Source organism: Cryptomeria japonica, chromosome 9 (genome assembly GCF_030272615.1).
Source record: "Cryptomeria japonica chromosome 9, Sugi_1.0, whole genome shotgun sequence".
Taxonomy (NCBI): Eukaryota; Viridiplantae; Streptophyta; class Pinopsida; order Cupressales; family Cupressaceae; genus Cryptomeria; species Cryptomeria japonica.
The window spans coordinates 595481992-595500672 of NC_081413.1; the positions used below are offsets into that span (position 1 = coordinate 595481992).

The 18681-nt window shown below is 38.5% G+C and overlaps 1 protein-coding gene across 1 annotated transcript in view; it reads right to left on the bottom strand.

The window, feature by feature from the left end:
* Window positions 1-602: 602 nt before the first annotated feature.
* The window catches only part of LOC131071518 (uncharacterized), a 131128-nt gene continuing 113049 nt past the window's right edge, over window positions 603-18681 (bottom strand). Inside the window, 1 exon segment of the mRNA XM_058007414.2 lies at window positions 603-1867. Within this exon segment, the coding sequence (XP_057863397.2) occupies window positions 800-1867 (1068 nt within the window). The 3' untranslated portion in view covers window positions 603-799.

The window sequence follows — 18681 nt, forward strand, 5'->3', positions numbered from 1 at the left end:
CATTTCAAATAAAATATTATAACTAAAAACTGTAACTCTGTCTATAAAATAAAATGCTCATTTAAACAAGCATTTTTGTCATAGTGAAAAAAAATATATTCATGTGTACATCTATTGGGGTAGTAATGTATATGCATTGAAGTATTTCATATTAATAATTTGTTCTATCACAAATATAAAAGGTGAGCACAATAAATACCCTTTATTTTCCCTAAAATGTCAAAGATTATCAAGAAGTTTCAATGTCCAACTATTGGTCCATTTGTGTTGGATATAAATTATATTTTAAATAATAATGTGTTGTTTTTATCACAACAAATATTATTTTGTGTTCAATCTATTGGTCTAATTGTGTTGGATATAAAAGTTAGATATAACAAACATTTACAGTTACCCATAGGTATTTGGTCCATTTAGGTTGCATATAAGTTATAATTTAAATGAAAATATGATATTCTACTCACAAGAAATGATATTTTTTGTTCAACTACTGGAGATTTGTTGATTAAGTTTTGGTTGAATCTTAAAAAAGTCATTTTTAGTCTACTTCACACTAGACATGCTATTTTGACGAGTTGCATGATGAGTCACACCTTCAAAGGTTAGTTGTAGATAGATTAGTGTCCATTTATATTTCTAAAGAAATCGGAGATCTTACGACATTCCATGTAACGACTACACATTGACAAAGTTAGCCTGCACAACTACTGGTCTGCCTCCCCTAGCTCCTTCAAGAAAGTAAAATAGGGACAAAGGAGACTAATTAAAAACAATTTAAACAAATACTTCAACAAGGATTTCATAAGCTTTCAAAAACCCTTCTAGCAGCAGCTATGGTGAAATCTATATCCAGTTCATTGTGGGCTAAGCTGGTGAAACCAGCTTCAAACCTTGAGGGACCAAGGTATATGCCTTGTTCCAACATGCCTCTAAAAAACCTTGCAAATTTGGTAGAGTCGCTCTTTTCTGCATCTGCAAAATTGTACACAGGCCCCTCTGTAAAGAAAATGCCAAACAACCCACTAATGTGCCTACCACAGACTTTGTGACCTGCATTCCTCCCAGCTTCAAGCAGAGCTTGTACTAAACGACCAGTTATTTTATCCAAGTACTCATAACAACCAGGTTGTTGCAATCTTTGAAGAGTGTTTATCCCTGCTGTCATTGCAAGTGGGTTTCCACTTAATGTTCCAGCCTGGTACACTGGGCCTGCAGGGGATACCATCTCCATTATTTCCCTTCTGCCTCCATAAGCCCCAACTGGAAGGCCTCCACCAATGATCTTTCCAAGTGCTGTAAGGTCTGGGGTAATGCCAAAATACTCTTGAGCACCTCCATATGCTATCCTGAAGCCTGTCATAACCTCATCAAAGATCAGAAGTGCTCCTTCTGCATATGTAAGCTCCCTCAGCCCCTCCAAAAACCCACTTTTAGGGACAATAAACCCTGAATTGCCTACCACAGGCTCGAGAATCACAGCAGCAATTTGTCCTTTGTTATGACTGAACAGTTTCTCCACAGCCTCTATATCATTGAAGGGTGAAGTAAGAGTCTCAAATCTAGCAGCTTTTGGGACACCAGGGGAATCGGGAAGTCCAAGAGTTGCAACACCACTGCCTGCTTTCACCAAGAAAGGGTTTGCATGGCCATGGTAACAACCTTCAAACTTAACTATCATCTCTCTCCGAGTAAATGCTCGTGCCAAGCGTAACATGCCCATGCATGCTTCTGTTCCTGAATTGACAAATCAGACCATCTCTATGCTAGGCACTGCCTTTATTACCATCTCTGCCAGAATATTTTCTGCAATGCATGGGGCACCAAAGCTAGTTCCCTTCTTTAGGGTTTCAATCAGAGCAGAATTCACCTGCAAAGGGCATCATTAATATGACAGCAATGCCCATTTACAATGCTTTTTGGCAGAAATAGTTTTTTCCATTTCAATTTTATCAATCAGTCCTTACTCCATAGAATACCACCACAAAAGTCAACAGAAACATCCCATGATCTAATCCATACCTGACAGACCAATATACCTATCAACAGAGAATTAATACTTTTAAAAGATATTTAGAAAACCTCCAAAAGTAAGTCTACTCACAAATAGATTTCAAATGAGGTACTTGAAAATTCACAAAATACGGCTGGAAACACAACCAAAAGTTCAGTATGGTACTTATCTTGAAGAACCAAAAAAACATGTAATGTTTATAGAGGCAAAGGTGAACATGTAATATGGTAGCACAATATCAATGGATGATAATTTTTCAAGTCCAAAATATAGATGTCTGTATTTGTTTGTTCTACTTTCCCAGTACATCTTAGATGTACTCAGGTTGATGGCCAGGCCCAGGACATGCCTTGCCTGTACCCAAGTTGATTCTGGCTCAGGATTGAAACCAGGTTGGGCTTGCTAAGGATGCATGCAGGACCTGGTATCACAACCCCTATGTAATATCACCTACAAGATCATAATAAAGCTCATAGCCAGCAGGTTAAAGAAACTTTCTGTCGAAGGTAATCTCCAAAAACCATTGGCTTTTATGCCAAACCAGCAAATAGTGGACAACATACCTGCTGGGCAAGAGCTCATTCATTCAACAAAACAGCAAAAAAAGCTAGGAATCTTTGTCAAACTGGACAAGCCAAAGATTTGGCTTCAATCAGTAACTGGGAGATGAAACTCAAAACAATAACCATGGCCTCAAAGATGATATTGTAGGGTGGATTGTATCACCACTGCTATACTCAAAGTCTCAATCAATGGTCACCAAAGCCATGAATTCCAGCGTGTTTCCACGCTGGGTAACCCACGTCATACTCCCAGGAAAAGCTTGTAAACCTAGAAAGTCTAGGGAAAAACAGTTCTTTTTTTTTTTAGTCTATTATGCGGATCTAAGTAGAATAAGTCTATATATCAACAATAGAACTCAAGGAAGAAAACCCACTTAATACATGTCATTTCATCATTATGAGTGCTTATCTCTCAAGGCTACTTGAGAAATTATAAAAAAGGAAAACTTGAGGGCTCCCGGCTGTGAATGGAGGAAAAAGGTATACTTGATGCCAGTTGCAAATGATACTGTTCTTTTCTCAACCTTTTTAGTACCAGAAATAACAAATCTCAAATTTATTATCTGCCATAGGATAATACAATAATCAAGCTATATTCACTATGGTCATTTGTAATGTCAATCAGTAAAGGAAGAAAAAAATCTTTAAATTTCTCAACTTCACAGAAGAGATATTTCTCATCTAAACTTTCATAATATATCAAACACCTAAAGCAAGTATATGAGAAACGACTAATGAGAAATTGAAAACGAACTTACCAAATGGACAAACAAGTGGTTTAAAACAGCGGGTAGAACCCAGCCTATTAAATAAGTCCTACAGTGAGACCCAATCTATATCATGAATCTCCTAACACTAACAAATAACGTTGCAGAATATATTCATTCCATGAAATGGATATGCCTTTTGCAACGGGACAACACAATTCCAACATTCACTGGTCTCATGGCAATAGATCACACGAGAAACCAAAAGGACGGGCTAAATATAACCTTAGTCTCTTTGACCAAGCCTGGAGACTCCTCTCATCCGAAAACCTACTTGGACAAAATCCACCATCATAAGTACTGACTGAATGGTATCAACAGTCCGACAAACTTAGATTGGAAATCCAGTCTATCCTCTATAGCAAAGCATCTCAAAAAAGCGATAAAAAATATCCAGTAATCTCAACTGCCAAGAAATGGGCAATAGACAATGTTAAAATAAACAATCAAATTCTGAAAAGAAAATTAAAATGGGCATCCAAAAATTGCCAAAGAAGAATTGAAGAGAATAAACAATCAGCTTCTCCTCCACAAACTAAACTATAGTGGATAAATAAGTTATTTTTTCTCCTTTGGGAAACACCCCCTGGGATCACAAAATGATCTTTAAGTTTTTACTACTAGGACACAATTCCCTAATCAGGCTACACTTCTTCAGAGTATGCTTGGATAAAGAAAAATGAAGATTCACCATCTCAGGGAATTGAACGGTAGTTTCAGCCTACAAAGCTCCATATGGTGATCAAGGAAGCACAGGTTCAATACAGAACAACATCTGGAACTCCTCAGAGTGGCCAAAACTCAAATTATTTTTGTGGTTGATTCACCATAGAAAAATCTCAATGTCTAATCAAAATAAGGAAAAGGATACTATTAGTCCCACAATCTGTCCTCTTTATCTGGCCAATGATGAAGTAAATCCCATTTTCTCTTGATGTGGTATTTTGCAGCATGCTCAATAGCTATGGAGCTCTCTAGCAACTAATTTCATCACAGTGGACGTAGCACAATGAGCTATTAGGATAAGGATCAATAAATCATCAAAAGCAACCACCCAAATGCTTTCTCTTGAGCTCCTCTACAAGCTTACAGTGAGCTTTGATTTCTAGTATATATGGAAGAAATAAAATAATAGGATCTCTAAAAACTCAAAAAGCAAGTGGGAGCTCATAGTAAAGACAATCAGACAAAAAGTATTACTTTTATCAGAATGTACTCCTAATCACGTACCCAAGGTTCCATTCTCAAGAAACAAGAATCTTGTTTTATTCAAGATACAGGGTATTCCATTCCACTATAAATTCCAATTATTTTCTCACCCCTAAACCCAAAAGGATCCTACCACCCAAATATTGATCAAAACTGATCTACAATGGCATGGCAAAACATAATTTTGAAGAAACTGGCATATTTGGATACATAGGCAAGCATACAAACAACTTTGTTGAACTCGGAGCCTTATTGTCAGGAGTGTAGAGGACAAATAAAACTCCAATCAAACAACTGATATTCAAGGGGGATTCCCAGATTATAATCAATAAAGTCCAGCAGGACCTACAAAGTGGTATCAAGCAGTGGCCTGTGTGGCGGCTTTCAACCATAAAAATAATCCTTCTTCAAAATGTTGTTAAAGGTGCTTCTTTGCACACATAGTGGCAAAGAGTATCTTGTCAAGTCTAAAATCCTCTCAAACCCTTGATGTTTTAGGTAGTGGTCAATCTTTGACAATTGAGATCTTCTTGGGTTGACTTTAACACCTCAAGCAATACATGTCCTAGTACCCCACTTCTTTTACTCCAAGTCCACATCTAGATCTTTTGCACGGAATTGATTGTTTGCTAAAACCTGCAATACCTTCTCTACAAGTTGCAAATGTTCCTCCATGACTTAATATGCATTAAGATGTCATAAAAGATGATCAAAATATATTTCCAAAAGCAGTTGATGGAATCTAGAATTCATGAGACTCTGAAAGATGGGGGTATTAGTGAGAGTAAAGGATATAACTAAGAATTCATAAGTCTCTCACGTCTTGAATGCTCTCAAGGAATGCATGGAATGGTGTAGAGCAGCAGGATTGACGCTGAACCCAAAGAAGTGTTGATTCATGGTACCACAAGGCAAACTATTGGGGCACATAGTTTGTACTGTCAAACTAAAGACCAACCTAGACAAGATAAGAGTAATCACACAGATAGAAGCACCACAAAACATCAAAGGAATAAAATCATTCCTAGGTAACGTCGATTACTACAGAAGATTCATCATAAATTTTGCTCAAATATCTTACCCACTCGACATACTCACAAGGAAGGGCCAACCATTCACATGGACTGAAGATCACGAGAAAGCCTTCAATGAACTGAAGGTATGATTAATAAGTTCACCAATCCTTGCATAGTCAAACTAGAGTAAGGAGTTCCATGTACACATCAATGCATTGAACTATGAAATCAAAGCAACACTCATAAAGTGTGACCCCAAGGATTGGACCATCCAATCTTCTTTGTCATCTGATTGTTATCAAAGGTAATAACTATAGCACGATAGAGAGGTAAGCGCTGGGAATGGTCTATTCGGTGCAAAAGTTCAAGAATTACCTATTGGCAACACCATTCACCTTCTATGTCGACCACATGGCCCTCATGTACGTTGTGAACAAGCCAATCATTCAAGGTCAGTTAAGTAGGTGGCTATTATTATTGCAAGAATTTACCTTTACCATCATTGTTCAGCCAAGGAAAAGCCATGTCATAGCCGACTAATTGTCAACAATTAAGTCAAGTGAACCACCCAAGGGGTGAATGAAGATTTTCCATATTCTCATCTGTTCTAGATTGCAGCACTACCTCCATGGTACGAGAATGTCAGAGAATAGTAGTCCACTGCCACCCTCCCAAAGGAAATGCCACCAGGAGAGAGAAGGAAGTTAGCCCTACAAAGTAAAACCTTCCAACTCATTAACAGGTTATTATATAAAATGGGGTCTAACCATGTCTTGAGGCAATGTGTCATGCAAGAAGAGATGCCAAGAGTACTTAAAGAAGCAAATGAAGGGCTTGTCAGAGAACATATGGGACCAAATGCCACAACCCAAAAATATTTTCTTGGCAGGTCTGTGATGGCCAACACTACAGACAGATGCTCGAGAATGGGTAGTGAGATGTGATACCTGTCAAAGAGTTAGAAAACCACTAAAAAGGGATTATATGCCATTGTTCCCATCACAGTCACAAGAACTCTTTGAGAGGTGCGGACTCGATTTCATCAATCTGCTCAAAGACATCCAACAACATAGATGCAAGTACATTGTCATAGCCACATAATACTTAACCAAATGGGTAGAGGCCAGATCACTCCTAGACAATACAACAATCAATATGGTGAGGTTCATCTATGAGAAAATTGTCACTAGGTATGGCATCACCATACAAATTACCAATGATCTTGAAGGACACTTCATGAGACATGTCATTCGTCTAATGATGACAGAGTTCCATATTTTCATAACCTTTCAAATTCGTACTACCCGATAGTGAATGAATAAGTAGAGTCTACAAACAAAGTGCTTATCTCATTCATTCACAACTTATCCGTCAATGAAGAAGCAAACTACAAAGAAAAGCTGCTAGTCATACTATGGCCATACCGAATGACATACAAGGTGACTACAAGACACACGATTCCAATTGTTGTACAGTCAAGAGGTAGTGGTCCCTACATGATACATGGTACCATGTCTAATGATTATTGTGGAGAATCAATTAGGCAATGAGAAGAGTTTAAAAGAACAACTCTTCCAATTGAACAAACTTGACAAACGAAGGGTGCTTGCCCAGTGGGCAACCAAAGCAATGCAAAAATGAAGAAGTACTAGCATGAAAAACATCTCCGACAAATGAATTTCCAGTTTGGATAGTTAGTTCTACAATATAATGGTCGTAACAAAATTAAACCAGAAAAATTCAAAGTAAGATGGCTCAATCCCTTTAAAATTTGAGAAGTCCATGATAATGGGGTTATCAAGTCAGAGAATCTAGACGACACTTTACTAAAGGATAGTATTAATGGCTTAAAGCTCAAACCATACAAGGAGAGAAGAGAAATTCCAATCGCAATCAACATGGTGGATTGGACAATCAACCAAATTGGAGTAATACTGGAAAATGACCTATCACCAAGGAGGTTGAACGAGTTGTCGTAGCAAGGACAAGTCCACATCCAACTACTTGTCTGTTTCGGCCACTAGCTGCAAAGATAAGACTTTACAAGGGCTCTTGGATAATGTGTGCTCCCTATTCGAGCATAAGGATAGATTACATAAGCCATAACTGATACGGATACAACAAATGGAGAAACTAAGAAGGAAGTACAATAGCCCAAGTCTACAGATGATCATGGAGAAGGTTCGAAGCTATGACTTGTATTAATGGCAAAATGCTATATGGTAGTAGAAAAGCCACTGAACAATGAGGCTATAACTGAATTTGCAAAGAAACATCAAATACCACCACCTCCATTACCCTACACAAAGGAGCTGTGGCAAGTTGTACAGAACCTAGTAGGCAACCCAACAATGCAAGGGGAGAAGGTAACTAGTGCCAACAACGTGGAGAGAGGTTTATTGATGGTCATCAATTGGAAAAAGGTATGACAACACTGCCAATTGTCAACAAAAATTTTTATTTAGAAATCATTGGAACCTTTTGCAAAAATGAATGTTATAAGAAACCAAATGACTCATGTATGTGGAGGCACGATAAAGAAAAAAAAGCAAAAAATATATAAAACTGGAAGAGGAAAATAGAAAATGGGGAAGGAAGTAAAAAGAAAAAGCAAAAAATTATTAAAACGGTGAATTCAAAAAATATTAAAATATTGAAGTTGGAACATATTAAAATATTCATTGTTGCAAAGTATAAAGTATAACGACATATTTTTGAAACAAATGTAAAGTGGAAATTAGAAAAGGAAAATCATGTGAATTTTATAAAATTATAGATTATAAGACAAGGTCTAAAGGATCATTTGTTATATGGCAAACAAAGCAAATTTGTGTCATCACTCAGCCTATAGGTTTCAACACGCAGAGTTTGGCCTTGATCGTATGGTAAACTTTACTTGGCATTGCACACTCTCCCTTGTGCACTATACAAGCCCACTACATAGTTTCCTAGTGGCATAAAGAACTCTTGGCCAAGCACACTGTATAGTGTGAGAAGGATTTTTCTCTCATCATACAGCCTCAAGATGGAACAAGATAACAAACCGTATGGTGAGGTGCGGATTTCTTTAGTGTATGGCTTCATTCATTTTGCAAAGCCCCGATGTACAACAAGTTCAAGCTAGACAATTTAGCATACAATCAAACCCCCTCATTACACATCATTCACCACTGTTCTCTTCCCTTCGACAAGCCATTTTCTTCAAAGTATGGCTTCATTCCGTACAACCATTCTTGGAGAGTCCAATCTATTACCCTAGCATACAACATCTTATCATACACATGCAACCAAACTCTTCCTTCGTACGATGCCCAAGCCTCTTCATCATACAGTGTGACAAGTAGGGGCAACTTGGACTGACAGTATGACAAGGTTATCCATTCCCCAAGCATTTTAATGTGCAACACATTTCCATTGTACAAGTACAACACCTTTTTGCTATCATTTGGCAAGCAAGACAATTTCTACCAGAGAGTTGCATCTAGCGAGCATGCGAGTAGACCAAACCATCGCTCTTCATTGTCTCCACCATATAGCATTATTCACTTGCACGACATTCTCACATTGTACGGACTCTCATACTACTAGGCAGTTATTATAACTGTTTTCTCCATCTACGTAAACTTAATCGTGCGTTCTCGGCAGCCTATTTAAATATATATTTTCCAAATATGGATGGTACCAATAGCAAACGGAAAATATTGACGCATCACTATAGGCTGAGGATTGCATTAGGAAAAAGAAATATGGGAAAAGAGGATATTACAATCGATTCCATGACTTGGGAAAGTCTCATCAACAGAAAATATTGAATGTGATGGCAAAACAATCCTAATAACCACGTGTTGAAAGTGGCATTGCAATAGGCATAGGTAGACAAAGCTACCCAACTCCCATTCTTCAATTCTCGAGAATTCAAACCACATTTGAAAGTCATCATGGTGAACTATAGCCGACAATCTTGCAAATCAATAATCCAATATAGGGGTTGCCCAGTTACTATTTCATTTTGGTCTATTGATTTTACCAAAGTGTTTGGCATACCTTCTATAGGGGCAATAGCGTGCAAACCAACAAGGAAGATTATCCCATACCACAAAGAGGCTTCCCTTCACTGACTATGCCTCCTAGACGTAACTCAACAAGAGGATAGTGTGTGGAGTGTTGGAAGCAAGGGACGCATAAGGACTTATTGGCTAATGCTAAATGAAAGTGTGTATAATGGACTTGATGAAATGTCAATTGACAAGTGCCAACTGAGCATCGGATGTTGCGATATGGATGATTGACTTCGTGATCAGCTTGAGCATAGGAAAGGTGTACATTTGGGCAAGACTTCTATCCAAGAGAATCAAGGAATTCCTCTTTAAAAAACACAAGGCCTTCTACATGACTAAGCATGCTATTGGTGTATTCCTAGATGCTCTCTATACTTAGGTCCCTACAAACAAATGGGGCAAATTCCACCCTGTATCGCAATTTGGTCTCTTGTGGCCAACTACATTCCGTTAGATTACCTTAGGCATTCATGCACTAGCTAGGGAAAAGGAACAATCAGATAGGAAGAAAAGAAAGTGCAGAGACATGTCAGACGAAGGTGGAGATAGTACGGAAGATAATTATGAGCCTATTGAGTTGTCTTCATCCACATCCACCACCATACCCATGGGAGATGAAGTGTCCTTCATTGTTGATGCTCAATTGCTGGTCCCACTAGAGATTGATATAGCAAAGGCCATTCCTAACAGTGATACTACTGCTTTAGCCACTCCAACCACATTGCCTACATTGCCAATCAAGCCCACTTTGCCAGCCAAAGCACCTTGCGAACCAAAGCTATATTTCCAGTCGACACCACTTTGCCTACGAACACCACTTTTTCCTATGAATGCCACTTTGGTTGAGGAAGCCAAGCAAATTGATCACTGGCTAAACTACTTGGGCTTTTGATTGAGGTTACAACATTCCCCTCACCAAGTTCTCCTAGACTCATGGTTGAAGTATTGGAGCAGCAAGAGATAGAGCAGTGAGTGATGATTGTTGAAAGTGCCCAACCTTGTCCTACTTAGGCAGCTCCGCCTAGTGTTGAGCATGTTCAAAAGGTAGGTGAATCCTCCCATGCACCACAACCACCTTTGGCTCCATAGGGGTTGCCCATGGCCATTCTAGCTGACCCACCTATTTAGGATCAAAATGAGGAGTTGAGTGATTCAAAGAAATAATTATTGAAATTGCTAAGCTTGATGAAGAGGATCCACTTGGCATGATTCAGAGATGTAGGTTGTTAGATTCAATGGCAATGGTGAGCAAGAGGTAGGAGACATCCAAGCAATTGGATAGAGTGCATTCTCTGATACGTGAGGTTGATGAGTCAGTCGCAAGGGTTATTTCATGCATTGATAAGATGGTGCTAGATATTGAGATAAGAGACAAAGTTCTCGATGAGTTGGAGGTGAGATTTACTAAATCTGATTTACTATAATATTTTATTTATGAATTTGGCAATGCCAACTTTCTAGAAACATCCATTTTACATACATAATAATTAACTTGTTATATTTCATCTGTCTATTCGAGGTCTACAAGAGTGCATAGGAGACGCTCTTTTCTTCAACTCAAGCAATTCAAAGGAGAGAAAAACAAGAATCAAGTAAAAAAATAAGCTTTTAATTTTTAGATGAAAATTACAAGTAGAAATTAGAAATTTGATTCTTATAATTTTTACATGCTTCTTATACTTTTTAAATATTTTTTTGTAGATTTATTGTGGGAGAATTATGATGTTGGCACACCAAATCTTCGGAGGCCAATCATTCATATTTTGTCCCAACCCTATAGTGCTTCTGGGTGTTGTTGTTGTGACCTTTTCACACATCGCCCCATTGCAAACAGGGAGCCCCTCTTTCATGCTTTTCACATTTAGTTAGTTTAGGGTTTTTGGCAATCAGGTGGCAATTTTGAGCTTTCAATGCTCGAGTCTCACTTTTGATATGATCATGCCCAGAGGTCTTCAACGTGCAAATAATGTTTAAATTTTAATTTTGAAGTCAATAGGATTAAGTGTTTAGAAACAGTTAAAATGTCAAGGTCATCCTAAGTTTTTTCTAAGTGTCTGAGGTTACAACTTGCCTTAGAATGTGAGTGTAATGTGTTTTAAGTGTTGCAAATTGGTGTGAATTTTGTGCTAGAGAGTCAAGAGTCCTTATAGGAGTCGGTTTTCCACTCCTAGGAGGTAGAATTAGTCAAATGTGCACAAAGTTCCGATGGACACCAGTTTTCAACCGCTCCAATCCAGTTAAAGTGTTAAAAGTCCCAATGGAAATATAATTTCCACTAAGCGAAATGATAAAATTTGATAAGTTTGAGACTTTACAGTGTGAAAATCATCATTGTCCTGATGGGAGGCATTTTTCCACTAAGTTTTCAAGGTGAAAATGGACTTTGTCTCGATGGAGCATGATTTTCCACTACGTTTTGAGCACATGGAAATGATTTTTAAGATGAAAATGGTCTCTATCCAGATGAGGTGTGGTTTTCCCCTCATGGATATCGTTTTTTGGGGGAAAATCCTGATGCATTTGGATTCTCCATTGTGGTTGTCCCGATGGAGGTCATTTTTCAACTAGGCCTTCAAGAGCGAAAATGTACAAGGAAAGTGTGTCCAGATGACCCCCATTTTTCCACCAAATGATAAATGACTAAGTTAAGTGCAATTGTTGTGTCCAAATGAGATTCACATCTCCACCAGAGGAAAAAATAAGTGAAGCAAAGTGTGGATGAATTTATGTTGTCCCAATGAGGTGTGTTTTTCCACTAGAAGTAAAATGATGATAAGTGACCAAATCTAAGTGTCCAAATGGAATTTGAATTTCCCTTGGAGGTATTTTGATGAAAATTGACAAGTTTCAATGAGATTTTGCTGTCCAGATGATAGATGTTTTTCCATTGGAGGGTGTTTTCGCATGAAATGGTGAAATTTATTTGTCCAGATAGGCATTGATTTTCCCCTAGATGGATTTGTGAGCAAAAATGAGTTAAGTGATGGAAATTAATTTGTCCAGATGAGGGTCAATTTTCCCCTCAAGGGTATGAGTGACAAGTCAAGATGAATTTAAGTGAAAATTATGTCCAATTGGGGTGCAATTTTCCCCCAGTGGCTGAAAAGTGAATTCAAGTGAAATTTAAATGATAAATGTGTCCCAATTGGGGTCAATTTTCCCGCACCACCAATATTTAATGATCAAGCATTTTAAAAAATGCCAAGTGTTGAGATCCCAATGCCCATCGATTTTCTCATGTGCTAGTAAAGATGAACTTTTGTCCCACATTGGCTATGTGGTGAACTCATGAGGTAAAAACAAGAATAAAAGACTCAGCCTAGCACATATATAATATCATATTGCCATTGATGTGACTGTTTGGAAGCTGATTGGAGGCGCACCATCATTCAAGGGGCTGCGATTTGCTAAGTGGCTGATTGCGCCACCATTGAGGGCAATTTTGTTCGATTTTGTGTTTGGCACCATTGCTTGTCCAAGACCTGAAACATTTAATTCCAGCATCATTCTCAGACTGAAACATCATTCCCAGCCCTTAATTTTTGCTAAGGCATGGTCATTTTCAGGTCTAAAGGGGCAAATCGCCTTGTGTGTGTAGGTGCGCCATGGCTGCTATCACTTCCAGCCATTGAAAAGTAATTTATATATGTGTTCTCAGACTTCAAAGTGACAAAATCAGACCTGGGATATTCTAAAGGCACCAAGATTCCACATTTCCCAGCCATTTGGGGCGTATTCAGAAAACCAGACTGATACACCATTTTGACATCCAAAATTAGTCATTCTCTAAGCATTGACAAGCATTGTTTAAAGACTCGTCGACTCGCCACGGACTCGGAGTCCAGTGGCGCCACGAGTCGACTTGCCATGGACTCGAGAGGCGAGTCCTGGCGAGTCTTTCTAATTGACTCACACGAGTCTTTCACTTGGACTCGCGAGTCTTTTGACTAGACTCGTGCAACCCATAAAAGACATCAAAAAATTATCTAAATTTTTTTTTCAAGTCAGTCTCATTCTCTTTATCAAAATATATACATGAAATATAACATTTAAGTATAAGAAAGGCCATATATATTGGCAAGATGTTTGAGAGTGTTTTCAGATCTCTAGGAATTATAATGCAAATTCTAGGTTTTAGAAGATCTTTTAAATTTTCAGACTTAGTCAAATTTCAGTAATCAGTAGGCTCCTATTAGCATTCTCTCGCCCTCTTTATCTCATTCACGTCAAATTTCAGTAATCAGTAGGCTCCTATTAGCATTCTCTCGCCCTCTTTATCTCATTCACTTTATCTGCCCCGAATTTTAGACCTAGCTATCTCCCTATCACTCTTCCTTTATCCCCTCTCTTGATCACTCTGTATGTCAGTCTCTCCTCTCTCCCCCAAGATCTAGACCTATCATTATATGTAATTGTGGAAACATTTATAAACTTATGCTGCTATTATACATTTAAAAGTTTGAAAGTATGAGTATGAATGATGAAATTTCAAATATTGATTGTTTGGAGATCATATGACGTGTAATGTTTCAATTATGGCTCTTGTGTTCTCTAAATGCATTAATTTCTTTATGTTTTTTTGTAGAACTACGGGTTTTTTTTTGGCCGAGTCTTTCGCGAGTCTTTCACGAGTTCGAGTCCAAGTCCAATTTTTTGGTTTGCCAAGTCCGTGGCGAGTCCGAGTTTTAAAACTTTGTTGACAAGTGTGTTCAAACCTCAAAATATATTTTGGACATCACATACTCCATTTTCTGAGTGTTTGCAAGGTGTCCTCAGATTTACCAATTGCGATCAGACTTGTATTAAGTCTGAAAATCAGGTTTAAAGAGAGGCAATATGCCTCATATTGATCAAGATTCATTTATTTTTCAGAATTTATGTTCCTCATTGCTTAAATTTCTAGTTTTGAAACTGTAAATGTGAAAAATCTTAAAAAATCACAACTTAGAGAATTCTGAAAATTAATTATTGGAGTTATTTTTACCATGATATTAACTTCTAGGCTCATACAGGTGCCATGTCTAAGGCAAGGATACCAGCAAGGAAGAATCAATTGAAGATCGTACCAGAGGGTTACTATCCGGAGTCACAAATAACATCCCAATGGAAGAAGGTTGGAGACATGAACATGGAGTACCTAGACATGAAGAGGATAAGGCAGAGAATGTTTGGGATGAAGAATCATCTTCCATCCACCTTGGCAGCTAATATCATGAAGAATGGAATTTACCACGCAGCTGGCTTTCCACCATCCATTCAGTGCAGTGAGCTCGTAGTCGAGTGTGCAAAGGATTACAATCTGCAAACTAGAATGATCAAAACACCCAAGCGGATAGTGTTTGCGTACCTAGCCGAGGAATCAATTGGGGAAGTATTTGGAATCCCTAGATGTACAAACATGCAAGAGGGAACCAAGGAAGAAGCACAAGCAAAATTTGAAAGAAGATTGGAGTCATGTATGACAGTTATCAACAGCGAGTGGGTTCTTGAGACAAGGCGTCACCACTCCAAGTTACCCATGAGGCTCTTAAGTTCAAACTTCAAGGAGGAGTACAACGACCTAATATTTCTACTCAACCGAGTCATGGGAGCACCTCAAGGGGCACTATTTGAGACATGGATGTACTATTTTATTGAAGAGATAGCAAAAGGAACAGTGATCAACTGGGCGAAGATAATAAATGATAACCTTGACATCCAGTTGAGAGGTTTGTAGAAAACAAGGGCATTCAATATGACTTCCTACATTGTCTACGTACTTGCCAGATATGTTGTGTACAAAGGATTGATACGCAAGGGCAAAGTCGAGATCAGGCCAAGACAATACAAAGTTTATGAGTGCTATCCACAACTCCACCTACATGAAATTGAACATTACATAAGGGTGAATGATGCTTTCACCATGTACATCACAAGGTTGCGACAAGGTAGGATACATAAACAGTTGTTTAAAGAGGCAACGACACTTATAGAGAAGTACAGATTGTGGTATATCCAGTTTCCTACCTTCACATACCTAAGGATTCAAGGATTCACATCGGAACCATACAAGCTTCCTAGACATACAATTGACAAGATGGTTTTGTTTGAGGTAGTGCGACAACTTTCAGAATATAATGCCATGTCCCCTTTTCAAAAATAAAACTTACTATTTATAGTAGGCCAGTTTGTCCAAAATTAGTAAGTCAAGTCCTGCAAACAATTGGGAAATAATGTTCTAAATGGAGAAAAAATTAAATCAGATTTTAATGTCAAATTATTAAATGGCATTTTAAATTAATTGGAGCCAAAAATGGCAAGGGGGTTTGGAGAATTTCAAAATTAGCAGTTATTAGTCTTCTTGAGTTAAAATTAAGAAGTTGGATAAAATGGCAATTTCTATTTAAGTGGTGGAAATGGAGACACATTTTTGGAAAGGCGGTTATGTTGTGACCATTTCACAAATCGCCCCATTAGAATGGGGACCCCTCTTTTGCTTTTGGTTTTGTTTTTCTCTCTGCTTTTAGGATTTTGTGTGAGTGAGTGGTCTGATTAAGCTGGCTGGACTAGGGCTAAACCTTGGAAGCTCGTTTTGGGTTTCTTTCAAGCTAAGTCTAGTCAAATTTTGGAAAATTGTTAATCATTTGCTTGAAGATTCAAGATTGCCAGAATGGAACATGCCTTTCAGGAGAGTCAAATTGGTTAGGTCAAGGGCAAGATGAATAGGTCTCAGGTTAGGTCTAGATTGAAGGAAGTTTTTTGGGTAAGGTCCTGTTTGTTTCTGAGTCTAAGTCAGCTAAGCATGGTCAATGAAGAAAGGGAGTTGATTTGGTTAAGTTAAATGGAGAATGAAATGAATCAAGGGCCTGAAAATGTCAATTTCGCCCTGACCCTTCCAGAGGGCCCAGGGCGAAATTCTTGTAGACTGGATTTCCTTCACAATTTTGACTCAGTTTTGACATGTTTGAAGATGAATTTATGTGTTCTTGCCTAGAGAGGGATTTGATCGATTTTGGAGAGCAAAGATGATCCCTGAAAGAGGGAATTCACTCCTGACCCTTCTAGAGGGTCCAGAGCGAATTTCATTCTAAACACAATTTCTTGTTTTGAGTGGACTTGCAAATTGGTTCCTGGCCTGGAAAATGATCTAACTTTGCCTGGCGAGATGGTTTCAAACTTGAAAATTGAGCAATTTGGCTTAGAAAAGGGAATTCGCTCCTGACCCTCCTAGAGGGTCCTGAGCGAAATTTTGAATATCTCTTATCTTGCAATAAAAAGGGTCAAGGTTTGGGCATGAGTGAAACAAGGACAACTCCCTTTACCATCCTGAGAAAGTTTCAACTTGAAAGGATGAAGGATCTCGCCTAAAACCTAAATTTCGCTCTTGACCCTTGCAGAGGGTCCAGGGCGAAAATCTTAGTAGAGGACATTTCTTGCTCAGTTTGGGCGAATTGGAGTATCAAAGGCATGATGAAAGGTGGAAAGAACATGATGAAACCCCTAGGCACATGTGGAGATGAAAGAATGAAGGAGTTTTGCCCAGGAAAGGCAATTTCGCTCCTGACCCTTCCAGAGGGTCCAGAGTGAAATTCCTTATAAACACATTTTTTGGCCTTTCTTGGACATGAAATCCTATTCCTAGCACAGTACAAGATGAAATCTTACTTAGCAAAGAAGTTTCAAGGTGAAAAGTTAGAGATTTTGGTCAAAATTGCAAAATCCGCTCCTGACCCTCCCAGGAGGTCCAGAGTGAAATTCTCAAAAACACCTTTTTCTTGCAAGATCAAAACGATTTTTGTGGTTAGAGTGGATGTGAGGAAGTATGTTTTGTCCTTTGAAGATAATTTGGATAGTCAAGAAGAAGCAACCAAGCCTAGAATGGGAAAATCGCTCCTAACCCTTCCAGAGGGTCTAGGGCGAAAATCCAAAAACATGTCTTTTCCTCAAAAGTTTGAGCGAAGCTGAGCCTAGGCATGGGTTTAAAACGATGTTTGGATTGCCTTGAAGTGAAGAGGGATTGTTGAAAGTGAAAGTTTTGAAGCCAAGAAGGAAATTCGCTCCTGACCCTTCCAGAGGGTCCAGAGCAAAATTTCCAAGTCCTCCCCTTTTCTTGCAAATTCAAGACAAAATCTTGCTATTCATGACTTAGATGGGAGAAGGACATGATGTTTTATGCCTTAGAAGTGATTTGAAGTTAAAAGAATGAAGGAATGTGCCTAAAAACTCAAATTCGCTCCTGACCCTTCCAGAGGGCCCAGGGCGAAAATCATAAAATCAACCTATTCTTTTTGAGTTTTTGCTAAGACAAGGATGCACTAAGGTAGAAATAACCTTTAAGACCATGGATGAGTAATTGTTTGCTTCAAAACTTGATGATTCTAGGTCAAGGAGGAAAAATCGCTCCTGACCCTTCCAGAGGGTCTAGGGCGAAAATTTGAAAAACCCCTATTTTACCTTGCAAGATCAAGTCAAGCTTGGGTGGATTGAATAAGGAAGAACATTGCCTAGCGATGAGTGAAGGATTCGACAAAAGTTGATGAAGGAGTAAGCCTAAGGAGGAAAAATCGCTCCTGACCCTTCCAGAGGGTCCAGGGCAAAAAACCTTAAAATCACACTTTTCCTCCTAAGTTGAATAAAACTAAGTCTAGAATGCAATGAAAAAGCCTATTTGGAATGCCTTGAAGAGGTTTTGAACTTTAGAAAATGAAAATTTTGAGCCCAATTATGAATTTCGCTCCTGACCCTTCCAGAGGGTCCAGAGCGAAATTCCCTAGAATGCACTATTTCCTTCAAATTTCGATGAGCCAACTCAGTGATACAAGGAAATGGACCCTAGAGATCAATTTGGAAGAGTGTTATGATCAAGCTAAGGTGGATTATGGCCTAGGATGAAAAAATCGCTCCTGACCCTTCCAGAGGGCCCAGGGCGAAATCCACATTTTCACCTAAATTCCTCATGCGAAATACCAAAATTTGAAACGCAAGACTTTAATTAGGTATGAATTCACCCTCCAGGAGATTTTGGAGTCAAAGTATGAGATATTCAGGACTAAATTGAAAAAATTGCTCCTGACCCTT